This window comes from Mustelus asterias, chromosome 9, assembly GCF_964213995.1.
Source record: "Mustelus asterias chromosome 9, sMusAst1.hap1.1, whole genome shotgun sequence".
Lineage (NCBI taxonomy): Eukaryota > Metazoa > Chordata > Chondrichthyes > Carcharhiniformes > Triakidae > Mustelus > Mustelus asterias.
In genome coordinates, this window is record NC_135809.1 from 70836906 (window position 1) to 70860948 (window position 24043).

The following is a 24043-nucleotide window of genomic DNA, read 5'->3' on the forward strand; positions in this document are numbered from 1 at the left end:
ATTTGGTTTTGTGCTGGAATTAAGTACACGAGAGGGGAATGTGAATATTGTACTGGGGGAGTGTGAATATTGTGCTGCGTGCGAGTGTGAATATTGTGCTGCGTGCGAGTGGGGACACTGTAATATTGGTACACAGGTGTTAAAATCATCAATTTATCCTAAGTCTCAAAAGCATTTTAGGAAGTCTATCTCCAATTTCCCTACTCCTTGTGTGATGCAGTTCGTCTTGACATCACCCTGTAATCGCCTACCTAATTCTGGACTTTTCCACTAGAGAACATATTCTCTCTCTTTCTCTCTTCGTATCAACTCTTCTTTTATCTTCAATTTCTCAACTCGATCACACCCTTAATGTTCTGTATTCTAGTGATATCTGACATTCTGATCTGACTCCAAGAGTGACATGTCAGTGTTTGGCGCTGGGTTTTCATAGACCAATGACGATCCTCCGATATGGCATTTACTGTGAAAACCAGGATGAGAATTTATATGTTGCTCTGTGACATCTCACTGAGTAAAGCTCTCAGAAGTGCAATGATTATGATATTGGCAAGCCAGTCCTATTGACAATGGATCGGTTAGAATTTTTGATTTATTGATAAATGGTAATTAATATTTAGTGGAAATTTTATGAAAAAAATTGTCTTGATGTAAGATTTAAAAAAAGGATTGCACTATTTTCATGGCCGTCATCTTGGTTAGTTTGCTCAGGTTTCACAGGGCTTACTGCCTTTATTTGAACAGTTACTCTTTGGTATTTCAGATTGTATCATCTACTTCGGCCGACCTCCAGGATTACACTTATTACTTTGTTCCAGCACCTTGGCTTTCGGTGAAACTTCTTCAGCTGTTGCACTGCTATCCCCCACCAGGTGAGCCATCTATACCTCTGCCAGGGGTGCCATCCAGCACCTCCCCCCCCCCCCCCCCCCCCCCCGTTCACCCTCTCCTTTGGGTAAAACTTTAATCAGTATTTTCACAAATAACGCCATCATCCAGTTTAAACTAGAAAAAACAGATTAAAGTAAGGATATGGTATCGAAATATAGGAACATTAAAAATGGGAGCAGGAGTAGGGAAGTGGAGGAAAGGATATGTCAGGAGATTCTGGATAGGTGCAGAAAAAATAGGGTTGTTGTAGTGGGGGACTTTAATTTCTCTGGCACAGACTGGAAAGTGCTTAGAGCTGGGGGTCCGGACGGGGAGGAATTTGTAAAATGCGTACTGGAAGGTTCTTTGGAACAGTATGTAGATAGCCTGACTAGAGAGGGGGCTATACTGGACCTAGTTCTGGGAAATGAGCCCGGTCAGGTCGTCAAAGTTTCGGTAGGGGAACATGTGGCAAATAGTGACCACAACTCTGTTAACTTTAGGATAGTAATGGACAAGGATGAGTGCTATCCTAAGGGCAGGGTGCTAAATTGGGGGAAGGCTAACTATAGGCGGATTAGGCAGGAATTGGTGGATGTTGATTGGGAGAGGATGTTCGAGGGTAAGTCCGCGTCTGGCATGTGGGAGTCTTTTAAGGAACTATTGATAAGGCTGCAGGATAGGCATGTGCCTGTAAAAAGGAAAGATAGGAAAGGTAGGATTCGAGAGCCGTGGATAACCAGGGAAATTGAGGATCTGATTAAAATGAAAAGGGAGGCGTACGTTAAGTCCAGGCAACAGAAAACAGATGGAGCTCTGGAGGAATACAGAGAGAGTAGGAAAGAACTCAAACGGGGAGTTAGAAGGGCAAAAAGAGGTCACGAGATGTTCTTGGCAGGCAGGATTAAGGAGAATCCTAAGGCATTCTATTCATACGTTAGGAACAAAAGAGTTGTCAGGGAGAAAATCGGACCTCTCAGGGACAAAGGAGGGGAATTATGCTTAGAACCCAAGGGAATAGGGGAGATCCTAAATGAATACTTTGCATCGGTATTCACGAAGGAGAGGGGCGTGTTAACCGGGAGTGTCTCGGAGGGAGGTGTTGACCCGTTAGAGAAAATCTCCATTACAAGAGAGGAAGTGTTAGGTTTTTTAGGGAACATTAAAACTGACAAAGCCCCAGGGCCTGATGGCATCTATCCTCGACTGCTCAGGGAGACGAGAGATGAAATTGCTGGGCCTCTGATGGAAATCTTTGTTGCTTCTTTGGACACGGGTGAGGTCCCTGAGGATTGGAGGGTAGCGAATGTGGTCCCGTTGTTTAAGAAGGGTAGCAGGGATAACCCAGGAAATTATAGGTCGGTGAGCTTGACGTCTGTGGTAGGGAAGTTGTTGGAGAGGATTCTTAGAGACAGGATGTATGTGCATTTAGAACGGAACAATTTCATTAGTGACAGACAGCATGGTTTTGTAAGAGGGAGGTCGTGCCTTAAAAATTTGGTGGAGTTTTTTGAGGAAGTGACAAAAACGGTTGATGAAGGAAGGGCTGTGGATGTCGTCTATATGGATTTCAGTAAGGCATTTGACAAAGTCCCACATGGCAGGTTGGTTAAGAAGGTTAAGGCTCATGGGATACAAGGAGAAGTGGCTAGATGGGTGGAGAACTGGCTTGGCCATAGGAGACAGAGGGTAGTGGTCGAAGGGTCTTTTTCCGGCTGGAGGTCTGTGACCACTGGTGTTCCGCAGGGCTCTGTACTGGGACCTCTGCTATTTGTGATATATATAAATGATTTGGAAGAAGGTGTAACTGGTGTAATCAGTAAGTTTGCGGATGACACGAAGATGGCTGGACTTGCGGATAGGGAAAAGCATTGTCGGGCAATACAACAGGATATAGATAGGCTGGAAAATTGGACGGAGAGGTGGCAGATGGAGTTTAATCCGGATAAATGCGAAGTGATGCATTTTGGAAGAAATAATGTAGGGAGGAGTTATACAATGAATGGCAGAGTCATCAGGAGTATAGAAACACAGAGGGACCTAGGTGTGCAAGTCCACAAATCCTTGAAGGTGGCAACACAGGTGGAGAAGGTGGTGAAGAAGGCATATGGTATGCTTGCCTTTATAGGACGGGGTATAGAGTATAAAAGCTGGAGTCTGATGATGCAGCTGTATAGAACGCTGGTTAGGCCACATTTGGAGTACTGCGTCCAGTTCTGGTCGCCGCACTACCAGAAGGATGTGGAGGCGTTAGAGAGAGTGCAGAGAAGGTTTACCAGGATGTTGCCTGGTATGGAGGGTCTTAGCTATGAGGAGAGATTGGGTAAACTGGGGTTGTTCTCCCTGGAAAGACGGAGAATGAGGGGAGATCTAATAGAGGTGTACAAGATTATGAAGGGGATAGATAGGGTGAACGGTGGGAAGCTTTTTCCCAGATCAGAAGTGACGTTCACGAGGGGTCACGGGCTCAAGGTGAGAGGGGCGAAGTATAACTCAGATATTAGAGGGATGTTTTTTACACAGAGGGTGGTGGGGGCCTGGAATGTGCTGCCAAGTAGGGTGGTGGAGGCAGGCACGCTGACATCGTTTAAGACTTACCTGGATAGTCACATGAGCAGCCTGGGAATGGAGGGATACAAACGATTGGTCTAGTTGGACCAAGGAGCGGCACAGGCCTGGAGGGCCGAAGGGCCTGTTTCCTATGCTGTACTGTTCTTTGTTCTTTGTTCTTTGTTAGGCCATTCAGTCCTTCGAGCCTGCTGCACCATTCAAAATGATCATGGCTGATCCTCTCACTCAGTGCCACATTCTGTTCTCTCTCCATACCCCTTGACACCTTTAGAGCCTAGAAGCTATTTCCTTCTTAAACATATTCAGTAACTTGGCCTCCACAGCCTCTGTGATAGAAAGTTCCATAGGTTCAGCATCCTCTGAGTGAAGAAGTTTCTCCTTATCTCACTCCTAAATCGCCTGCGCCATATCCTGAGACTGTGACCCCTTGTTCGAGATCCCCCAGTCAGAGGAAGTAATATCCCTGCATTCTATCTTCTGGATGAGTTCACTAGGTATTTTGCATCGGCCTTCACTATATAAGTAACATCCCAAAAATAGCTGTAAATCAGGAATTCGAAGGGAGGGTAGAGCTCAAATTTACAATCACCACAGAGTGGTACCTGAGAAATTGTTAGAATTGTCAGTTGACAAGTTCCCTCATCTATCACCTTCGTTACTTCCTCAAAAAACTCAATCAAGTTGGTGAGGCATGACCTCCCCTTCACAAAACCATGCTGTCTATCACTAATAAGTCCTTTTGTTTCCAAATGTGAGTAAATCCTGTCCCTAAGAATCTTTTCCAATAATTTCCCGACCACTGACGTAAGGCTCAACCGGCCTATAATTTCCTGCATTATCCCTGCTGCCCTTCTTAAACAGTTGAACAACATTGGCTATCCTCCGGTCCTCTGGAACTTCACCTGTAGCCAATGAGGATACAAAGATTTCTGTCAAGGCCCCAGCAATTTCCACCCTTGCCTCCCTCAGTATTCTGGGGTAGATCCCATCAGGCCCTGGGGCTTATTTACTTTAATGCTTTTTAAGACACCCACTACCACCACCTTTTTGATATTGACATGAGCCAGAATATCTATATACTGTACCCTACGCTTCTCATCCATCAAGTGAATGATCCATCCATCCTCTTTGGTGAATACTGAGGCAAACTATTCATTTAGTATCTGGCCCATTTCATCTGGTTCCATGCATAGATTCCCTCCACGATCCTTGAGTCGACCAACCCTTTCGCTGGCTACCCTTTTGCTCTTTACATACGTATAAAATGCCTTAGGATTTTCCTTAATCCTGTTTGCTAAGGACTTTTCATAACCCCTTTTAGCCCTCCTCGTAGGCAGGAATGTGAAGTTGAGGTCAAAATCAGATCAACCGTGATCTTATTGAATGGCAAAGCAGGCTTGAATGGCCGAGTGGCTTTCTCCTGCTCCTAATTAATATGTTTGTATGTAAAAAGAAAAGCCATATATGCAAATTGATACAATTTGGTTCATTTTTTTTTTATAGCGTGGAGAGGAATACCACTTAGCAACAGAGCATGCACTGGGTTGTATTCAAATCTTTAAAAAGCACCCTCCTCTTCTTCAGAACCGAATAACATATCCTAATCTGCTTCCTCATTGGCACCATCATATGGATTATCTTCATCAGCAACCATGTCATCAACAGCCATATTCACAACTTATCTCTTGTGTCCTCAAGTGCATTAGATAGCCCACATTTCTTGAATGATTTGATGACAATCTCTGTTCTGATTTCATCCCAGGCTACTACACTCCATTCACACAGCGTTTCTAACGTTGGAGCAAGTATGCTGCTTCCCTTACTGAATGTTTTCTCTCCTCCAATCATTCAGTCGCTCTACATTTTTCTCACGCTATCCTTGAAGGGTTTGTTTAGAGAGACATCCAATGGTTTAATGAGGCTGGTTAGATTACCAGGAATCACTGCAATATCACTGTTTTGTAATTTAGTCATTGGCAAAGTGTGATGTGAACATATCCTTTACGAGAAGACTTTTTTTTTTACTGGTTGGAAATTCCAAACTTTAATCGGCCATATTTTCAAGCCCCTTCCTCCATCCATCCTTTAAAATGAATGTGGGTGATTATGCCTTTTGGGACTTGCTGTTTTGGAAGGGTTTTTTGCTTGAATGTCATCATTGGCTTAAGCTTTGTCCCACTGGACGTGCACAGCAGCACAATTGTGAATCAACTCTTTTCATGACTTCATGTCCTGTTCTAGAACCATAGAACCATAGAAAATTACAGCTCAGAAACAGGCCTTTTGGCCCTTCTTGTCTGTGCCGAACCATTTTATGCCTAGTCCCACTGACCTGCACTTGGACCATATCCCTCCACACCCCTCTCATCCATGAACCCGTCCAAGTTTTTCTTAAATGTTAAAAATGACCCCGCATTTACCACTTTATCCGGCAGCTCATTCCACACTCCCACCACTCTCTGCGTGAAGAAGCCCCCCCTAATATTCCCTTTAAACTTTTCTCCTTTCACCCTTAACCCATGCCCTCTGGTTTTTTTCTCCCCTAGCCTCAGCGGAAAAAGCCTGCTTGCATTCACTCTATCTACACCCATCAAAATCTTATACACCTCTATCAAATCTCCCCCCAATCTTCTACGCTCCAGGGAATAAAGTCCCGATCTATTCAATCTCTCTCTGTAACTCAGCTTCTCAAGTCCCGGCAACATCCTTGTGAACCTTCTCTGCACTCTTTCAATCTTATTTACATCCTTCCTGTAACTAGGTGACCAAAACTGTACACAATACTCCAAATTTGGCCTCACCAATGCCTTATATAACCTTACCATAACACTCTAACTTTTATACTCGATACTCCGATTTATAAAGGCCAATGTACCAAAGGCACTCTTTACGACCCTATCCACCTGTGACGTCACTTTTAGGGAACTCTGTACCTGTATTCCCAGATCCCTCTGTTCAACTGCACTCTTCAGAGTCCTACCATTTACCCTGTACGTTCTTCTTTGGTTTGTCCTTCCAAAGTGCAATATCTCACACTTGTCTGTGTTAAATTCCATTTGCCATTTTTCAGCCCATTTTTCTAGTTGGTCCAAATCCCTCTGCAAGCTTTGAAAACCTTCCTCACTGTCCACTACACCTCCAATCTTTGTATCATCAGCAAACTTGCTGATCCAATTGACCACATTATCATCCAGATCATTGATATAGATGACAAACAACAATGGACCCAACACCGATCCCTGCGGCACACCACTAGTCACAGGCCTCCACTCAGAGAAGCAATCCTCCACAACCACTCTCTGGCTTCTTCCATTGAGCCAGTGCCTTATCCAATTTACTACCTCCCCATGTATACCCAGCGACTGAACCTTCCTAACTAACCTCCCATGAGGGACCTTGTCAAAGGCCTTGCTGAAATAACTCTCTAACTTTGCTACCATTTGACTGGATGCCATGTCACAATTCCTGGGAATCTCATCCATGATCCCAATACAGGCCAATCTGTATTCATTGTTTTATTAATGTTTGATTGTAAACTGCTGAAAAGCAATAAGCCTGTCAACAAGTTCTGCTAGGAGATGCTATGAAATCTTGGCCTTCTGTTGCAGTGCAAATTTGTTTTGTGAGGGCCGAAGACCTCACACTTTATATTTTTATTAATTATGTATACAGAAATGCTTATTGCTATTTCTTCTAAAATTTTACAACTGAACAAAGAGCTTTAAAATGGCTGAAACTGTATCTTTCTGTGACTATGGAATTAAAGAAATTACTTGGCAGTTCGAGGAAAATCGCAACTCTTTATATCTGAGGAGCAACTATTGATCCTCTGTGGACTGTACAACCCAACTTGAATGAGTTCTATACAAAGGCCACCTGCATTTAATAACCCAGGCTAGACAGAAGAAAATGGATAATCTGCTAAAGCAAATACCTTGCAACCTTCCTTTCAATTACTAATGGCTGAGACATGTGACAGTCTTATGAATACAGATGATGGATACATATCCTTTGTTAGAGGTAGGGAGGTGGGAGTAATGTGACATTGCCCTCTGACTTGTGGAACAAGTAATATTACCTTGCAGAACTGCACAGCTCGGTTTACTGTTTACCTTCTAACCATGGTGTGGAGATGTGGACCTTCTAACCAGCAGTCTCTGCCCAGGTGGAATACTTGGCCCCTATCTACACTGTCTCTTATTGGAAGTTCTGTGCCAGTGCCTACAAGACAAATTCATTTCTTCATGCCTGCCTCACCTTGTGAAGTCAACACATCGGAGGAGTGAATTGTACAGCATCAGTTTTTAGTCCACAGATTTCTGTGAAAGAATACCTCATTGGACTTTGATTGTGGACTCTGGAACTCGTGAAACAATATTTAGTTTCTCTGTGGTCTCTGCACTCTGGAACCTTCTTTTCTCAATCCCTTTTTTCACTGTCTGAGTGTGGCGGCAATGTTGCAACCCTCCTTTCGTGGTTTGAATGTGTGCAATAAATTAACCCGTTTTTAGTTCATCCAATCTTGAGTTTGCTGTTATTAATAGACATTGAATCATGCCAAAACTGAGTGCTTGTAAAATACACCATCGCTTGTAAAGCGGGAAACAAATTAAAATACTTTTCTTTTTACCGATGCATGGCGAAGGGGAAGATTAGTATCCTTTAAATTGACTGCCCTCCTGTCCATAACACTCTTCATAAATCTGGTGCACCATCCAGGGCTGGCTTTGGAATCTACCCCAATGTCTAATTTTCTTGCTTGTTTCAGTGTAAAGATTTGAATAGATCTACCTGAAACTGAGAGTCCATTCTGGCAATATTCATTGATGTATTTTGTGATTTCCCAACTGTGACCACATGCTAGGCTTTCCTTTGTTTGTACATTTATTTTAGCCATCTGCCTAAGCTGTGGAGAAAGCTTCTGCATTCTCTAACTTTCTTCATTGGTAGGTTGAATTCTCTAGTTGCTGCACAGTTATTTGGCTGTTCTTTGCAGTCACAATGACCTTCATTTGGACTGGGCTGTGTATCTGCCATTCCTTTTTGATATCATGTTGCCATATTAGAGGATGGAATTGGCGGGAATGCAGCATGCACCAATAAGGAGGTAGCCTTGACATCATATGTTGACGTGTGCAGACACGAGGAGCTGAACAGCTTCCTTTGGTGTACTGTTCTATGATTCTATCAATGCTCTTCAATGGCGAATGGGTAGTAAGTACTGAGTTTGGATTTTTGGCTCATGTCGGTTGACTTGTATACAAGACCATTGCGTATATACAGGATGTACATGCACCCTTTCCAACAGGGCTTATGAAAGCAGGATCAATGACCAATATTTCTACTCCCGCAGCTCAGTATCACAGGGATGAACTAATTTCGCACAAATCAGAAATTAAACCTGGCACTTAGACATTTTCTTGAAGGTTACGTTCTACATTATGGAGATAGTGGAACTTTATAATGTAACTTATAGTCTCTCCTAATATTTCAACGGAAGTTTTGCAGCTATCCTTTTCTGTTTTTTTCAGAGGATCCTGCTATCCGAGGACGTCTGACAGAATGTCTTGAAACTATTCTGAACAAGACTCAGGAGCCACCCAAGTCAAAGAAAGTGCAGCATTCAAATGTCAAGAATGCTGTCCTGTTTGAGGCCATTAGCCTCATCGTTCATCATGACAGGTGAGTAGAAAATGCGATAGAAATTGCTGAGCTATACTGATGGTGAGTGAGAAATTTGAAGTGACCACCTGTCTACTTTATTACACCTCCCTTAACTACAGCTTTCCTACTGCAGAAAATCTCTTGTTAGTTGCCTGCAAGTCTCATCCTTAATTATTTTTTGCCAATTAATACTGTATAATTATCTTCCAACCTATAAATAGAATGAATCCTCATTGTTTCTTGACTCAACAGTGTCAGACTTTACCTGCCTTTATTATACCCAGTTACACACTTGTTCAAGTCATTTTGTAATTCTGTACAACCTATTCCAGGTCCACTGTCCATTCTAGTTTTCAAATATAGCCACTTTGAACGGGGTACCTGAGTGCAAGTCAGTAATGTAAATCAGCAACTTGGCGTGTCAAAGCACTTTACGTCAAATTGAAATTGAATCATATTGTAATGTGGGAAGAATATAGAAAATATATGTAGCAGACACTCAGTGGTTTCAGGTATGGGTGTAGTTGCATAGTGGTTATGTTATTAGACTTTAACAATGGAAAGGCCTGAACTAGTAATCTGGATACAAGTTCAAATCCCATCACAACAACTGTGTAATTTAAATTTAGTTTAATTAAACTTGGAAGAAGAAGTTAGAATCAGTAACGGTGACTCTGAAATTACTAGCTTGTTGTCAAAATCCATCATTGGCTATGTTAAAGGCGAGGATAGATTTTTGGTGTCTCAGGAAATTAAGGGATACGGGAGCAGGTGGAAAAGTGAAATTAAAGCCCAAGATCAGCTGTGATCATATTGAATGGGAGAGCAGGTTTGACAGGCCCTATGGTCTACTGCTCTTATTTTGTATTTTTAATCCCATAATTAAATGAATTAAAACAATACTCACTAAGCTACCCGACGTTTGCTGAAGTAACAAACATGTGTTCAACCACAGTGTACAGAAGCTAATGTAGGAATCTTGCAGCAGTTTGATGTTCAGAATTCTGTTACTTCGAGTGTGATTGAGCCTGAATCAGGAATCAAGAAGAGTCCTGTGGTGTGAGTAATAATAGCCTGCTTTCCATATTGAGAACATTGTGTCAGTAAAAGGTTTTGTCGCCATAATCCCAGATGACCATAGGCTGTTCTCTCCTTTGAGGGGGAGAGCTGACTGATTTAACTTGAGGAACACCACACCTCAGGCGAGGGGCAAGGTTGGGAAGGCAGGCCTTCAAAGTATTGGTAGAGAATAAAGTTCCCTCTACATTGGCCCTATCAAACACACCCAGAACATACAACAAAGGGTTCGATACAGAGGAAAGCTCCTTCTATATTGTCCCATCTAACATTCCCAAGGTAGGTCCAGCATGGTTTAGATACAGAGTAAAGCTCCTTCTTTATTATCCTGAGCTGAATGCATCTGTACAATTGCTTCCCAGGGCCAACAGCATAGCTCTCTTGAAATCTGGGCCTATAAGTTTCCAATACTTGCATATTTATGGATCTTATGATCTGGTAGGTGGTAAGTGCAGTGCAAGCCAAATTCCAAAAGGAAACTGGGCAATTTTTATTTTTTACATTTTTACCATGAGAAGATACCTGTCCTGAAGTCAGAAGCCACAAGTTCCAGTAACACATTGTTCAATTGAATGGTCCTTGACTCTTATCTGGGTCTATTTTAATCGAGATCCATAGTTTTCTCATAGCTTTCCCTGTGTGACTGAGATACAGCTTGCAACTTATGTGATTTTTAAACTTGTGCGATTATTAACCCTTTCAATTGACAATTTCATAAGTGATCCCATTATTTTGTGTTACATTTTTATTTTTATAGTGAATCCAACCTACTTGTACGTGCCTGTAATCAACTGGGGCAGTTCCTGCAGCATCGTGAGAGCAACCTGCGATACCTGGCACTGGAGAGTATGTGGTTGCTGGCTAGCTCTGAATTCTCTCATGAGGCAGTGAAGATGCACATTGAAACAGTCATCAATGCACTCCAGGTAACTGCACTTATTGTGCGTGCGTGCGCGCGCGCGCGCACACAGACACAGACACACACACAGACACACATACACACACACACACCAGCATTTGCCTGGCTTTACTCCAACAGTGTAGTTATATTAAACGCACCATCTATTTGGGCAAGGAGGTATTTAACAACTTTATGGTGTTGAAGGAAACCGTGCACACTCAACATTGGCTTGGGTCCTCTATATGTTAAACCTGTACCCAACGCAACAGTTTTTTATCCAATGCATCTGCATTTATATAGGCACACGTTCTGGCAGTGCCCTCTGCCCCTGCCTGCCCTTCTGCAGGAAGCAGCTCCCACTATAGCTCTGCAATGTGGCCCTTGCACAGACTTTGACTTTAATTTTTTACTGAGTATCAGAATTGTGACGCTCCTTTAGTTAATCTCCTTTTTGCTATTTGTCTGGCAGACTGAGAGGGATGTGAGTGTGCGACAAAGAGCAGTGGATCTCTTATATGGAATGTGTGACTGGAGCAATGCCCAGCAGATTGTGGCAGAGATGCTGAATTATCTGGAAAATGCTGATTATTCCATTCGAGAAGAAATTGTGAGTCCTCCTTATGTTTGAATGATGATACCCTGTATCTATTAGTACGTTTCCCTTCCTTACTGCTGGTAACAGAAGTTGGTTTGGGATGTTACTTGCTTCTATTTTTTATTAACTCCAAGTCCAAGCACTCAAGGGTAACAGGGTAGGTGAAGAATCAGATTTGATACAGCGCCCATGGGTGACAGGACAAGTGGATAAGCAGGTCAGATATGTTGGGGCGAATTTTCCCGCTCTGCCTGCCACGAGAATCGTAGCGGGCGAGGGTGGACCATGGGAAGATCCGTTGACCTCAGGCGGAATTTTCAGTTTTCGGCACAAGGGTGGCTAGAAAATTCCACCCTTTAACTGTAGGTGATCGGACAAGTGGATAACCAGGTTTGATATAGCAGTCATGAGTGACAGGGCAGGTGGGTAAATAGTATGATGCAGTCCCTGTATCTGACAAGTCAGATGGGTAACAAGGTGGACTGCTTGACCTAAAATAGTGGTGGAAGCAGAATCCACAAACGCTGTTGAAAGCGAAGTAAAATAAATATTTGAAAAGACAATTTTAAATGGGTGTGGGTAAACTGAAGAATGGGACTGAGGAAGCAGTAAATTAATTAGTAAGTGCATAAACACAGAGCAGCTCTACAGGTATTCAATAAAACAGTTCAAACAGGATACTATCTGGGAGTTTTTGTTGACATCATGGATGGGTTTCTGAGTCCTGTTATTTGTGATTCCTGTGCTATATGGGCTCTTCAGGATATTTAATTTGTCCGGGTGACCACGTGTAGGATTTCTAAGTTTCAGGGACAGCTGAACTCACGATGAAACATCAGTGAGGGTGAACGTTTCCTGGATTGTACATTCCAGGGTCACTCCACAGCTAGTGAGAGGTCAGGAGAGTAGGTGGATGGCCATCCAGAAGAAGCCACTCTCGGTATTGGAGTCTGCTGGGAATGACTGTACCCAGAAGGAGTGCATCCCAGACCATGGCAGCAATGAGCAAGGGACTATATTGGTGGGATCAGAAAAACATAGAAATGTAGTTGTTTTAGGAGATCCTATAGTTAGGGAGACAGAAAGCATTTCTATAACTATTATTGAAGGTCCCACATAGTGTGTTGCATCATGAGAGAATGCAGAATAGGGGTATGGGAGTGAACCAGGAACTGTGTGGTACACATTGATACCAACGTTATAGAGGGGGGAGGTCCTGAGGTCAGATTTTCAGAAACTTGGGAGAAGGTTAAAAAGTAGGACCCTGGGGGTAGTAATCTCTGGACTACTCCCAGTGCCAGGCACGAGCCAGAGTAGAAATAGGATGATAGGGACGATCAATGGGTAGCCTGAAGCATGGTGCATTAGGGAGGACTTCAGATTTTTAAGACATTGGGACCAATTCTGGGACGAAAGGCATCTGTTCATAGGTGAAGACTGGTCCTATGAATTGAAATGTTTCTTTCTCCATAGATGTTGCCAAACCTGCTGAGTTCCAACATTTTCTGCTTTTATTATCTATTCAATAAAGAATGGCTTGCACTTCAGGATTAGAACCAACGTCCTCATTCCGGGGTTTAGATGTTTCAGTAAGTGCAGGGAAGGTGGTAAAAGAGGGGGAGGTGTGGCATTGTTAGTCAAGGACAGTATTACGGTGGCAGAAAGGACATTTGATGAGGACTCGTCTACTGAGGTAGTTTGGGCTGAGGTTAGAAACAGGAAAGGAGAGGTCACCCTGTTGGGAGTTTTTTATAGACCTCCGAAAAGTTCCAGAGATGTAGAGGAAAAGATTGCAAAGATGATTCTGGATAGGAGCGAAAGTAACAGGGTAGTTGTACTGGGGGACTTTAACTTTACAAATATTGACTGGAAAAGCTATAGTTCGAGTACTTTAGAGGGGTCGGTTTTTGTCCAATGTGTGCAGGAAGGCTTCCTGACGCAGTACGTAGATAGACCAACAAGAGGCGAGGCCACATTGGATTTGGTACTGGGTAATGAACCAGGCCAGGTGTTACATTTGGAGGTAGGTGAGCACTTTGGTGACAGCGACCACAATTCGATTACGTTTACCTTAGCTATGGAAAAGGATAGGTATATACCAAAGGGCAAGAGTTATAGCTGGGGGAAAGGAAATTATGATGCGATTAGGCGAGATTTAGCTGGCATAGGTTGGGGGAGGAAACTGCAGGGGATGGGCACAATTGTAATGTGGAACTTGTTCAAGGAACAGCTACTACGCGTCCTTGATAAATATGTACCTGTCAGGCAGGGAGGAAGCAGACGTGTGAGGGAACCGTGGTTTACTAAGGAGGTTGAATCACTTGTGAAGAGGAAGAAGGAGACTTATGTTAAGATGAGACATGAAGGATCAGTTAGGGCACTTGAGAGTTACAAGTTAGCCAGGAAGGACCTAAAGAAAGAGTTAAGAAGAGCCAGGAGGGGACATGAGAAGTCTTTGGCAGGTAGGATCAAGGAAAACCCCAAAGCTTTCTATAGGTATGTCAGGAGTAAAAGAATGACTAGGGTAAGATTAAGGCCAGTCAAGGACAGTAGTGGGAAGTTGTGCGTGGAGTCTGAAGAGGTAGGAGAGGCACTAAATGAATATTTTTAGTCGGTATTCACACTGGAGAGGAACAGTGTTGTCGAGGGGAGTACTGAGATGCAGGCTGTTGGACTGGATGGGATTAATGTTCATAAGGAGGAGGTGTTAGCAATTCTGGAAAGGGTAAAAATAGATAAGTCCCCTGGGCCGGATGGGATTTATCCTAGGATTCTCTGGGAGGCTAGAGAGGAGATTGCACAGCCTTTGGCTTTGATCTTTGTGTCATCATTGTCTACAGGAACAGTGCCAGAAGACGGGAGGATAGCAAATGTTGTCCCCTTGTTCAAGAAGGGGAGTAGGGACAACCCTGGTAATTATAGACCGGTGAGCCTTACTTCTGTTGTGGGCAAAGTATTGGAAAGGATTATAAGAGATAGGATTTATAATCACCTAGAAAGGAATAATTTGATTAGGGATAGTCAGCACGGTTTTGTGAAGGGTAGGTCATGCCTCACAAACCTTATTGAGTTCTTTGAGAAGGTGACCAAAGAGGTGGATGAGGGTAAAGCGGTTGATGTGTATATGGATTTCAGCAAAGCGTTTGATAAGGTTCCCCATGGTAAGCTTTTGCAGAAAATAGGGACATATGGGATTGAGGGTGATTTAGTGGTTTAGATCAGGAATTGGCTAGCTGTAAGAAAATAGAGGGTGGTGGTTGATGGGAAATATTCATCCTGGAGTTCAGTTACTAGTGGTGTACCGCAAGGATCTGTTTTGGGGCCACTGCTGTTTGTCATTTTTATTAATGACCTGGATGAGGGCGTGGAAGGATGGATTAGTAAATTTGCGGATGACATGAAAGTCGGTGGAGTTGTAGACAGTGCAGAGGGAAGTGGCAGGTTACAGAGGGACATAGATAAGCTGCAGAGCTGGGCTGAGAGGTGGCAAATGGAGTTTAATGCGGAAAAGTGTGAGGTGATTCACTTTGGAAGGAGTAACAGGAATACAGAGCACTGGGCTAATGGTAAGATACTTGGTAGTGTGGATGAACAGAGGGATCTGGGTGTCCATGTGTATAGATCCCTGAAAGTTGGCACTCAGGTTGATAGGGTTGTTAAGAAGACGTACGGTGTGTTAGCTTTTATTGGTAGAGGGATTGAGTTTCGGAGCCAGGAGGTCATGCTGCAACTGTACAAAACTCTGGTGCAGCTGCATTTGGAGTATTGCGTACAGTTCTGGTCGCCGCATTATAGGAAAGATGTGGAAGTGTTGGAAAGGGTGCAGAGGAGATTTACCAGGATGTTGCCTGGTATGGTGGGAAAATCGTATGAGGAAAGGCTGAGGGGCTTGAGGTTGTTTTTGTTAGAGAGAAGAAGGTTAAGAGGTGACTTAATAGAGGTATACAAGATGATCAGAGGATTAGATAGGGTGGATAGTGAGAGCCTTTTTCCTCAGATGGTGATGGCTAGCACGAGGGGACATAGCTTTAAATTGAGGGGTGAGAGATATAGGACAGATGTTAGAGGTAGGTTCTTTACTCAGAGAGTAGTAAGGGCGTGGAATGCCCTGCCTGCAGCAGTAGTGGACTCGTCAACATTAAGAGCATTCAAATGGTTATTGGATAAACATATGGATGATATTGGAATAGTGTAGATTAGAGGGGCTTTAGATTGGTTCCACTGGTTAGAAACATAGAAGAAACATAGAAAACTACAGCACAAAACAGGCCCTTCGGCCCCACAAGTTGTGCCGAACATATCCCTACCTTTTAGGCCTACCTATAACCCTCCATCCTATTAAGTCCCATGTACTCATCCAGGAGTCTCTTAAAAGACCCTATTGAGTTTGCCTCCACCACCACTGACGGCAGCCAATTCCACTCGCCCACCACCCTCTGAGTGAAAAACTTCCCCCGAACATTTCCCCTGTACTGTCCTACGGGCAGGGTGCTAAATTGGGGGAAGGCTAACTATAGCCGGATTAGGCAGGAATTGGTGGATGTTGATTGGGAGAGGATGTTCGAGGGTAAGTCCGCGTCTGGCATGTGGGAGTCTTTTAAGGAACTATTGATAAGGCTGCAGGATAGGCATGTGCCTGTAAAAAGGAAAGATAGGAAAGGTAGGATTCGAGAGCCGTGGATAACCAGGGAAATTGAGGATCTGATTAAAATGAAAAGGGAGGCGTACGTTAAGTCCAGGCAACAGAAAACAGATGGAGCTCTGGAGGAATACAGAGAGAGTAGGAAAGAACTCAAACGGGGAGTTAGAAGGGCAAAAAGAGGTCACGAGATGTTCTTGGCAGGCAGGATTAAGGAGAATCCTAAGGCATTCTATTCATACGTTAGGAACAAAAGAGTTGTCAGGGAGAAAATCGGACCTCTCAGGGACAAAGGAGGGGAATTGTGCTTAGAACCCAAGGGAATAGGGGAGATCCTAAATGAATACTTTGCATCGGTATTCACGAAGGAGAGGGGCGTGTTAACCGGGAGTGTCTCGGAGGGAGGTGTTGACCCGTTAGAGAAAATCTCCATCACAAGAGAGGAAGTGTTAGGTTTTTTAGGTTCATTAAAACTGACAAAGCCCCAGGGCCTGATGGCATCTATCCTCGACTGCTCAGGGAAACGAGAGATGAAATTGCTGGGCCTCTGACGGAAATCTTTGTCACTTCTTTGGACACGGGTGAGGTCCCTGAGGATTGGAGGATAGCGAATGTGGTCCCGTTGTTTAAGAAGGGTAGCAGGGATAACCCAGGAAATTATAGGTCGGTGAGCTTGACGTCCGTGGTAGGGAAGTTGTTGGAGAGGATTCTTAGAGACAGGATGTATGTGCATTTAGAACGGAACAATTTCATTAGTGACAGACAGCATGGTTTTGTAAGAGGGAGGTCGTGCCTTACAAATTTGGTGGAGTTTTTTGAGGAAGTGACAAAAACGGTTGATGAAGGAAGGGCCGTGGATGTCGTCTATATGGATTTCAGTAAGGCATTTGACAAAGTCCCACATGGCAGGTTGGTTAAGAAGGTTAAGGCTCATGGGATACAAGGAGAAGTGGCTAGATGGGTGGAGAACTGGCTTGGCCATAGGAGACAGAGGGTAGTGGTCGAAGGGTCTTTTTCCGGCTGGAGGTCTGTGACCAGTGGTGTTCCGCAGGGCTCTGTACTGGGACCTCTGCTATTTGTGATATATATAAATGATTTGGAAGAAGGTGTAACTGGGGTAATCAGCAAGTTTGCGGATGACACGAAGATGGCTGGACTTGCGGATAGCGAAGAGCATTGTCGGGCAATACAGCAGGATATAGATAGGCTGGAAAATTGGGCGGAGAGGTGGCAGATGGAGTTTAATCCGGATAAATGCGAAGTGATGCATTTTGGAAGAAATAATGTAGGGAGGAGTTATACAATAAATGGCAGAGTCATCAGGAGTATAGAAACACAGAGGGACCTAGGTGTGCAAGTCCACAAATCCTTGAAGGTGGCAACACAGGTGGAGAAGGTGGTGAAGAAGGCATATGGTATGCTTGCCTTTATAGGACGGGGTATAGAGTATAAAAGCTGGAGCCTGATGATGCAGCTGTATAGAACTGGTTAGGCCACATTTGGAGTACTGCGTCCAGTTCTGGTCGCCGCACTACCAGAAGGACGTGGAGGCGTTAGAGAGAGTGCAGAGAAGGTTTACCAGGATGTTGCCTGGTATGGAGGGTCTTAGCTATGAGGAGAGATTGGGTAAATTGGGGTTGTTCTCCCTGGAAAGATGGAGAATGAGGGGAGATCTAATAGAGGTGTACAAGATTATGAAGGGGATAGATCGGGTGAACGGTGGGAAGCTTTTTCCCAGATCAGAAGTGACGTTCGCGAGGGGTCACGGGCTCAAGGTGAGAGGGGCGAAGTATAACTCAGATATTAGAGGGATGTTCTTTACACAGAGGGTGGTGGGGGCCTGGAATGGGCTGCCAAGTAGGGTGGTGGAGGCAGGCACGCTGACATCGTTTAAGACTTACCTGGATAGTCACATGAGCAGCCTGGGAATGGAGGGATACAAACAATTGGTCTAGTTGGACCAAGGAGCGGCACAGGCTTGGAGGGCTGTACTGTTTCCTGTGCTGTACTGTTCTTTGTTCTTTGTTTGTTGTTCTTTGTACCTACCCCCCAGCACCTTAAACCTGTGTCCTCTCATAGCAGCCATTTCCACCCTGGGAAAAAGCCTCTGAGAGTCCACCCGATCTATGCCTCTCAACATCTTATATACCTCTATTAGGTCTCCTCTCATCCTACGTCTCTCCAAGGAGAAAAGACCGAGCTCCCTCAGCCTATCCTCATAAGGCATGCCACTCAATCCAGGCAACATCCTTGTAAATCTCCTCTGCACCCTTTCAATCTTTTCCACATCCTTCCTGTAATGAGGCTAGCAGAACTGAGCACAGTATTCCAAGTGGGGTCTGACGAGGGTCTTATATAGCTGCATCATTATCCCCGGACTCCTAAACTCAATCCCTCGATTGATAAAGGCCAGCACACCATACGCCGCCTTAACCACCTCCTCCACCTGCGGGGTCGATTTTGAGTCCTATGGACCCGGACCCCAAGGTCCTTCTGATCCTCGACAGTACTAAGAGTCTTTCCCTTTATATTGTACTCCTTCATCCCATTTGACCTGCCAAAATGGACCACTACGCATTTATCTGGGTTGAAGTCCATCTGCCACTTCTCCGCCCAGTCTTGCATCCTATCTATGTCCCTCTATAACTTCTGACATCCCTCCAGACTATCCACAACCCCACCAACCTTCGTGTCGTGGTTGGCGCAACATCGAGGACCGAAGGGCCTGTACTGCGCTGTAGTGTTCTATGTTCTATGTTCCTCATGGGGCGGTTCACTCGTGTGGTTGGGGAGGGTTTAAACAAAGTTGTCAAGCGGGTGGGCGCCAATCTATAGAAGTAGAAAAGAGGAATATGTGCATGAAGTGAGATTGTTGGGCAGTACTAAAGGTTAGCAGAGTGGGCAGACAAGTGGCAGAGAAGTGTGATGTGATATATTTCAGCTGAATCAATAGGGAGAGGCAGTACAGATTTAATGGGACAATTCTAAAAAGTATGCAAGAACAGAGGGACCGAGGGGTGCATGTGCATTGATCTTTGAAGGTGGCAGGACATATTGAGCGAGCAGTTAGAAAAGCATGTGGAATCTTGGGCTACATAGGAAATAGGAGCAAGAGTAAATAATTTGTTCCCTCACGCCTGCCCCACCAGTCAAGTAGATGGTGGCTAATCCTCTACCTCAATGCCATTTTGCCACATGTTCACCATATCCCTTGATATGGTCTTTAATGTGTAGAAATCTATCATTCTCTGTCTTAAACATACTCCATGATTGAGCCTCCACAGCCCCCTGAGGTAGAGAATTCCAAAGATTCACAACCCTTCTGAGTGAAGTAATTCCATCTCATCTTAGCGCTAACTGGTCTGTCCCTAAGATTTACTGCTTCCTCTATAGCCAGTGTATCCTTCTTTATTGAAGGAGACAAAAACTATATACATGCTCCAGGTGTGGTCTCACCAAGGCTCTATACAATAGCAGCAAGCTATCTTTATTCATGAACTCAAATCCTCTTACATTAAAGGCCAACATACCAGTTACCACAGATGCTGAGACTTCCCAGCATTTTACTGTTTTTGTTTCAGATTCCAGCATCTGCAGTATTTTATATTTATACCATTTACCTTCCTAATTGCTTGTTGCACCTGAATGTTAGCTCTCAGTTACTCATGAACAAGGACACAAAGGCCCTTTGGACATCAGCACTTCCCAGTCTCTTGCTATTTCAGTAATACTCTACATTTCTGTTTTTCATCTCAAAGTATATAACTTGTGTTCTGATCCTAGCTGATGTTAATACTGGGCAATTCAGATCCCCGAATGAAACCTGTATTGATCCTAACATTTTTAAGACACTGTGAAACACTGGTTCGTGGTGGTGTATAGTTTTTTTTGGAATTGTGTGAGGAGTCACGTGAAGCCCCAGTGAGAAGAATGAGTTCTGTTGTTGTATAACAATGATTAAAGACTATTTATTAAATTAAAGAAAATACAGATACTCAGAAACAGGATTATAGTACTCTATCCAAGACAATTAAGTCTATGAATCACTAAACACGCAAACAGTTTATGTGGAAACGACTCCAAAATATATCTACGATCGCTGAGCTTCTCTCTTCCCAAACTTCATCCGAATTAAAAAAGTCTCAAACTTCTTGTTACTAACTTTTCACAATTAATTTCAATGACCCTCTGACCTCATGCCTGTAGACCAATTTGAAAGGACTAGCTTTAGTATTCATTTGGTGCATCCCTAATCGCAAACAATAAAAATGGAATCCCTTTGTCCCAGTCTTGAAGATAGTCTTGGCTATAAGCTCTTGTATGGTTTTCAAACCATCTCATGCTACCGTTCTCGTGCTCCTTTGGACTTTGGATGATACTGTTTGATCTCCAGGCTATTCATGATCTTTTAAAATGGTGTTGACAAAATTTGACCTTTGTTATCCTTTGTTAAGCCTCTACTACTTTCCTAGGGGTAATGGTTCTTAAAGAGCATGGCTTCAGGGAATTGGGTGGGTATATCCATGATAGTTAGCAAATATTTTGTGTTCTCAATTAGGACTCCCATAAAAGGCTGTTCAAATGCTGGGATAGGGATAAGAGATGCTGACCTGATTACCATTTGCGGTTTCCCTATTACTTGACAGAGGTGCCAAAAGGCGCATTATCCTTGCATTATCCAGGCCAATAAAACTGTGTTTGGATTTTGTCTTGGGTTTGCTTTATTCCAAGGTGTCCCCTGAATGGAATGCTGTGGGCTATCCTCAGAATCCTATACTCTGAAGGTATTTAGTATACTACTGCCCATTTGTCCTCTGTGCTAACATGTGGTGGTCTCCATTTTCTCATTAGTGTTTTCTCCTGTATATGGTGACACTCGGGAATGCATTGAACTTCCATTGCTGAGTAAGCTGTCTGATAGAGTTGTTATAGTTTTGAGTGACTCTGCTGCAATTTAATTAACCACTTTGAATTGAACACAATCTCGTTCTTGATGTGCGTCTCGCTCATATTTAGCTTGTTAAAAATCATAACAGAGAACTTGATCTCACTGGCTTTGTCCTGGGCTCGCAACTCCTCCCCCTTTTGTCTTGGCATTTGGTCACATCGCTACACAATCCAGAAAAAAACAAGGCTGGTCTGTTTGTAATTTCTTTATGGCTAGATTCTCTATTGGTTGTTCGACTACAGTAGGCACCACTACCATCCGTGATCCTGCTATATCATTCCCTAGAATGAATTGAATATCTGCAATGGGCAAATTTTCTACCATGCCGACTGCAACATCCCCCATCTTCAAGCTACTCTTTAAGCTTATTTTTACTGAAGGCATTTCTTTCATTTTCCCGTGAATGCTGCTTACCAGACCTTTTTCCTTCAATGTCCCTTCTGGACAACAAATATCTTAATCCCACAACATTAGGGATTGGTTTTTGCCTGTATCTTGTAAAATTTTAATATTTTTTACAATTTTATCCTGTCCACATTGAAATACTTTTCCTTTGCACACACAATCCTTAAATACATTTGCCACCTGCTGGTCACTCTGCTCCTATACAAGTTGTACACACATTTTCGTCCCTCTTGTCTGCTCTTTCTCTTGTGCACCAATCTCTTGTCTCCAGCGTCGAAGTTAATTTTTCCCTGGTTAAGATTGACAACTCCAACTGATTGACCATTTAATCTCAAGCATAGTGATCCCTTGTGGTGCAGTTCATTACAGTGAAAACATCAAATCTTTTTCATATCTCTCACCCCTCCAATAAACTATTTTGAATCCTGACCTCTCTCACACCTTCCCAGTTTCTAGCTTTCTCCAATGTAAAAGTGGGTCTAAGAATAGCTTCAGTCTATTACTCAGCTCATAGTTATCTGCAAGCTCTGCAGCTTGTCTGACAGTTCTAACTTTCTGTTCCTCAACATGAGTTCTAATCATTTTAGGCAATGAATCTAAATTTCTCCAACATAATTATCTCGCTTTGGGCTTCATAGGTTTCTTCTAGTTTTGATGCTCACCTATCAAAATGACTTTGTTTAACCATTTGAATTCATTGCAAGTCTGTCCAGACTGTTTTCTCACAGCTCAAAACTTTTGTCTGTAAGCATCCGGTTTCAACTCATAAGCACCCAATATAGCTTTCTTCATGGTCTCATTGTCCCTAAACCTTTTCTTTGACAAAGGCAGGTAAACTCCACTATTCCTACCTCCAAGTGTAGTCTATAAGAGGAGTCTTGTGGTCATTTCATCTGTTTAGCTATTTTCTGAAAAGCGCAAAAAAATGTTTCTGCACTGCTTTCCTCAAATTCTGGGGGAACTTGTACATATCTGAACATCTCTGCACTAGTTTCCCATCTAGAACCACCTTCCTCTGCCATCTGCTCTAACATTTCGCTTTCTACTGCTTGTTTGTGAAATTGGAAGTCTGTCATTGTCTTTTTCTTACCTTGCAGCTTATTCCATTTCTCTTTTAAACTCTTTCCTCTCATTCACATCCGAAAGCTCTCTCACTTTCTCTTTCCTCCATCTGACCTTTTTCTGCAGCCTTCTTACTTAAAATAACACATTCACACTTAGTTCCACGTGGTCATCACTTACATTGCATTTAAAAAGTCAAAAATCTCCTACAACCAAGGAATTAAGTTTCTTAGGATCCCAGGTTCAAGCCCCCAATTTTCTGTCATGAACCACACTGTTATCCGCGAGGCTGTCCCAACTTGTAACAGCGGTTACTGGTGCTGTGTAATTTTGTTCTTGGAATGGTGTTAGGAGTCACGAACGCCCAGTGAGAAGAACCCGTCCTGTTGTAGTGCAATTATTAAAAACTTTAAATTAAAGACAAATACACATGAACAGTACTCTCAGCAACTAAGTATATGAATCACTAAACACACACACAGTTTATGTAGAAATCACCTCTTGTTCCAAAATATATCTACGATTCCTGAATTCCTTAAAGACTTCCCTCTCCCCAAACAACATCCAAATTAAATAAGTCTATAAGTCTAATCCAGTTTATAGTTACCACACAATATGGCTGAGGATTAAGTCTGGGAAACATTTTTTCCTGGTCCAGTGAAGATATTTAAACTGTCTTCACAAAGGTTTCTGCACTGCTTTGGCTCTAAGAGTTAGATGCGGGCCTAGCCTCCTGGCTGTGAATTGTGGACTGGCTTCTCAGACTGTTAGATACAAACTTGCCTCTCAACTGCTAGATGTAAACTGGCCTGCCTGCTTCTGAGGTCTGGTAATTGTACAATTTGTCCTCTTTGATTTGATTTGATTTATTATTGTCACATGTATTAACATACAGTGAAAAGTATTATTTCTTGCGCGCTATACAGACAAAACATACCGCTCATAGAGAAGGAAACGAGAGAATGCAGAATGTAGTGTTACAGTCACAGCTAGGGTGGAGAGAAAGATCAACTTAATGCAAGGTAAGTCCATTTAAAAGTCTGACAGCAGCAGGGAAGAAGCTGATCTTGAGTCGGTTGGTACGTGACCTCAGACTTTTGTATCATTTTCCCGACGGAAGAAGGTGAAAGAGAGAATGTCTGGGGTGTGTGGCGTCCTTAATTATACTGGCTACTTTGCCGAGGCAGCGAGAAGTGTAGACAGAGTCAATGGAGGGGAGGCTGGTTTGCGTGATGGATTGGGCTACATTCACGACCTTTTGTAGTTCCTTGCGGTCTTGGGCAGAGCAGGAGCCATACCAAGCTGTGATAC

The 24043-nt window shown here is 43.3% G+C and overlaps 1 protein-coding gene and 1 long non-coding RNA gene across 6 annotated transcripts in view; both read left to right on the forward strand.

The window, feature by feature from the left end:
• LOC144498743 (uncharacterized) overlaps positions 1–24043 on the forward strand; it is a 689113-nt gene that overhangs the window by 60713 nt on the left and 604357 nt on the right. The window lies entirely within an intron of this gene.
• ap2a1 (adaptor related protein complex 2 subunit alpha 1) overlaps positions 1–24043 on the forward strand; it is a 168442-nt gene that overhangs the window by 40243 nt on the left and 104156 nt on the right. For all 5 annotated transcript variants that reach the window (XM_078220352.1, XM_078220353.1, XM_078220354.1 and 2 more), the window contains exons 7-10: positions 764–872; positions 8973–9123; positions 10940–11108; positions 11553–11690. In XM_078220352.1, the coding sequence (XP_078076478.1) occupies positions 764–872; positions 8973–9123; positions 10940–11108; positions 11553–11690 (567 nt within the window). The remainder of the gene's footprint in view (positions 1–763; positions 873–8972; positions 9124–10939; positions 11109–11552; positions 11691–24043) is intronic.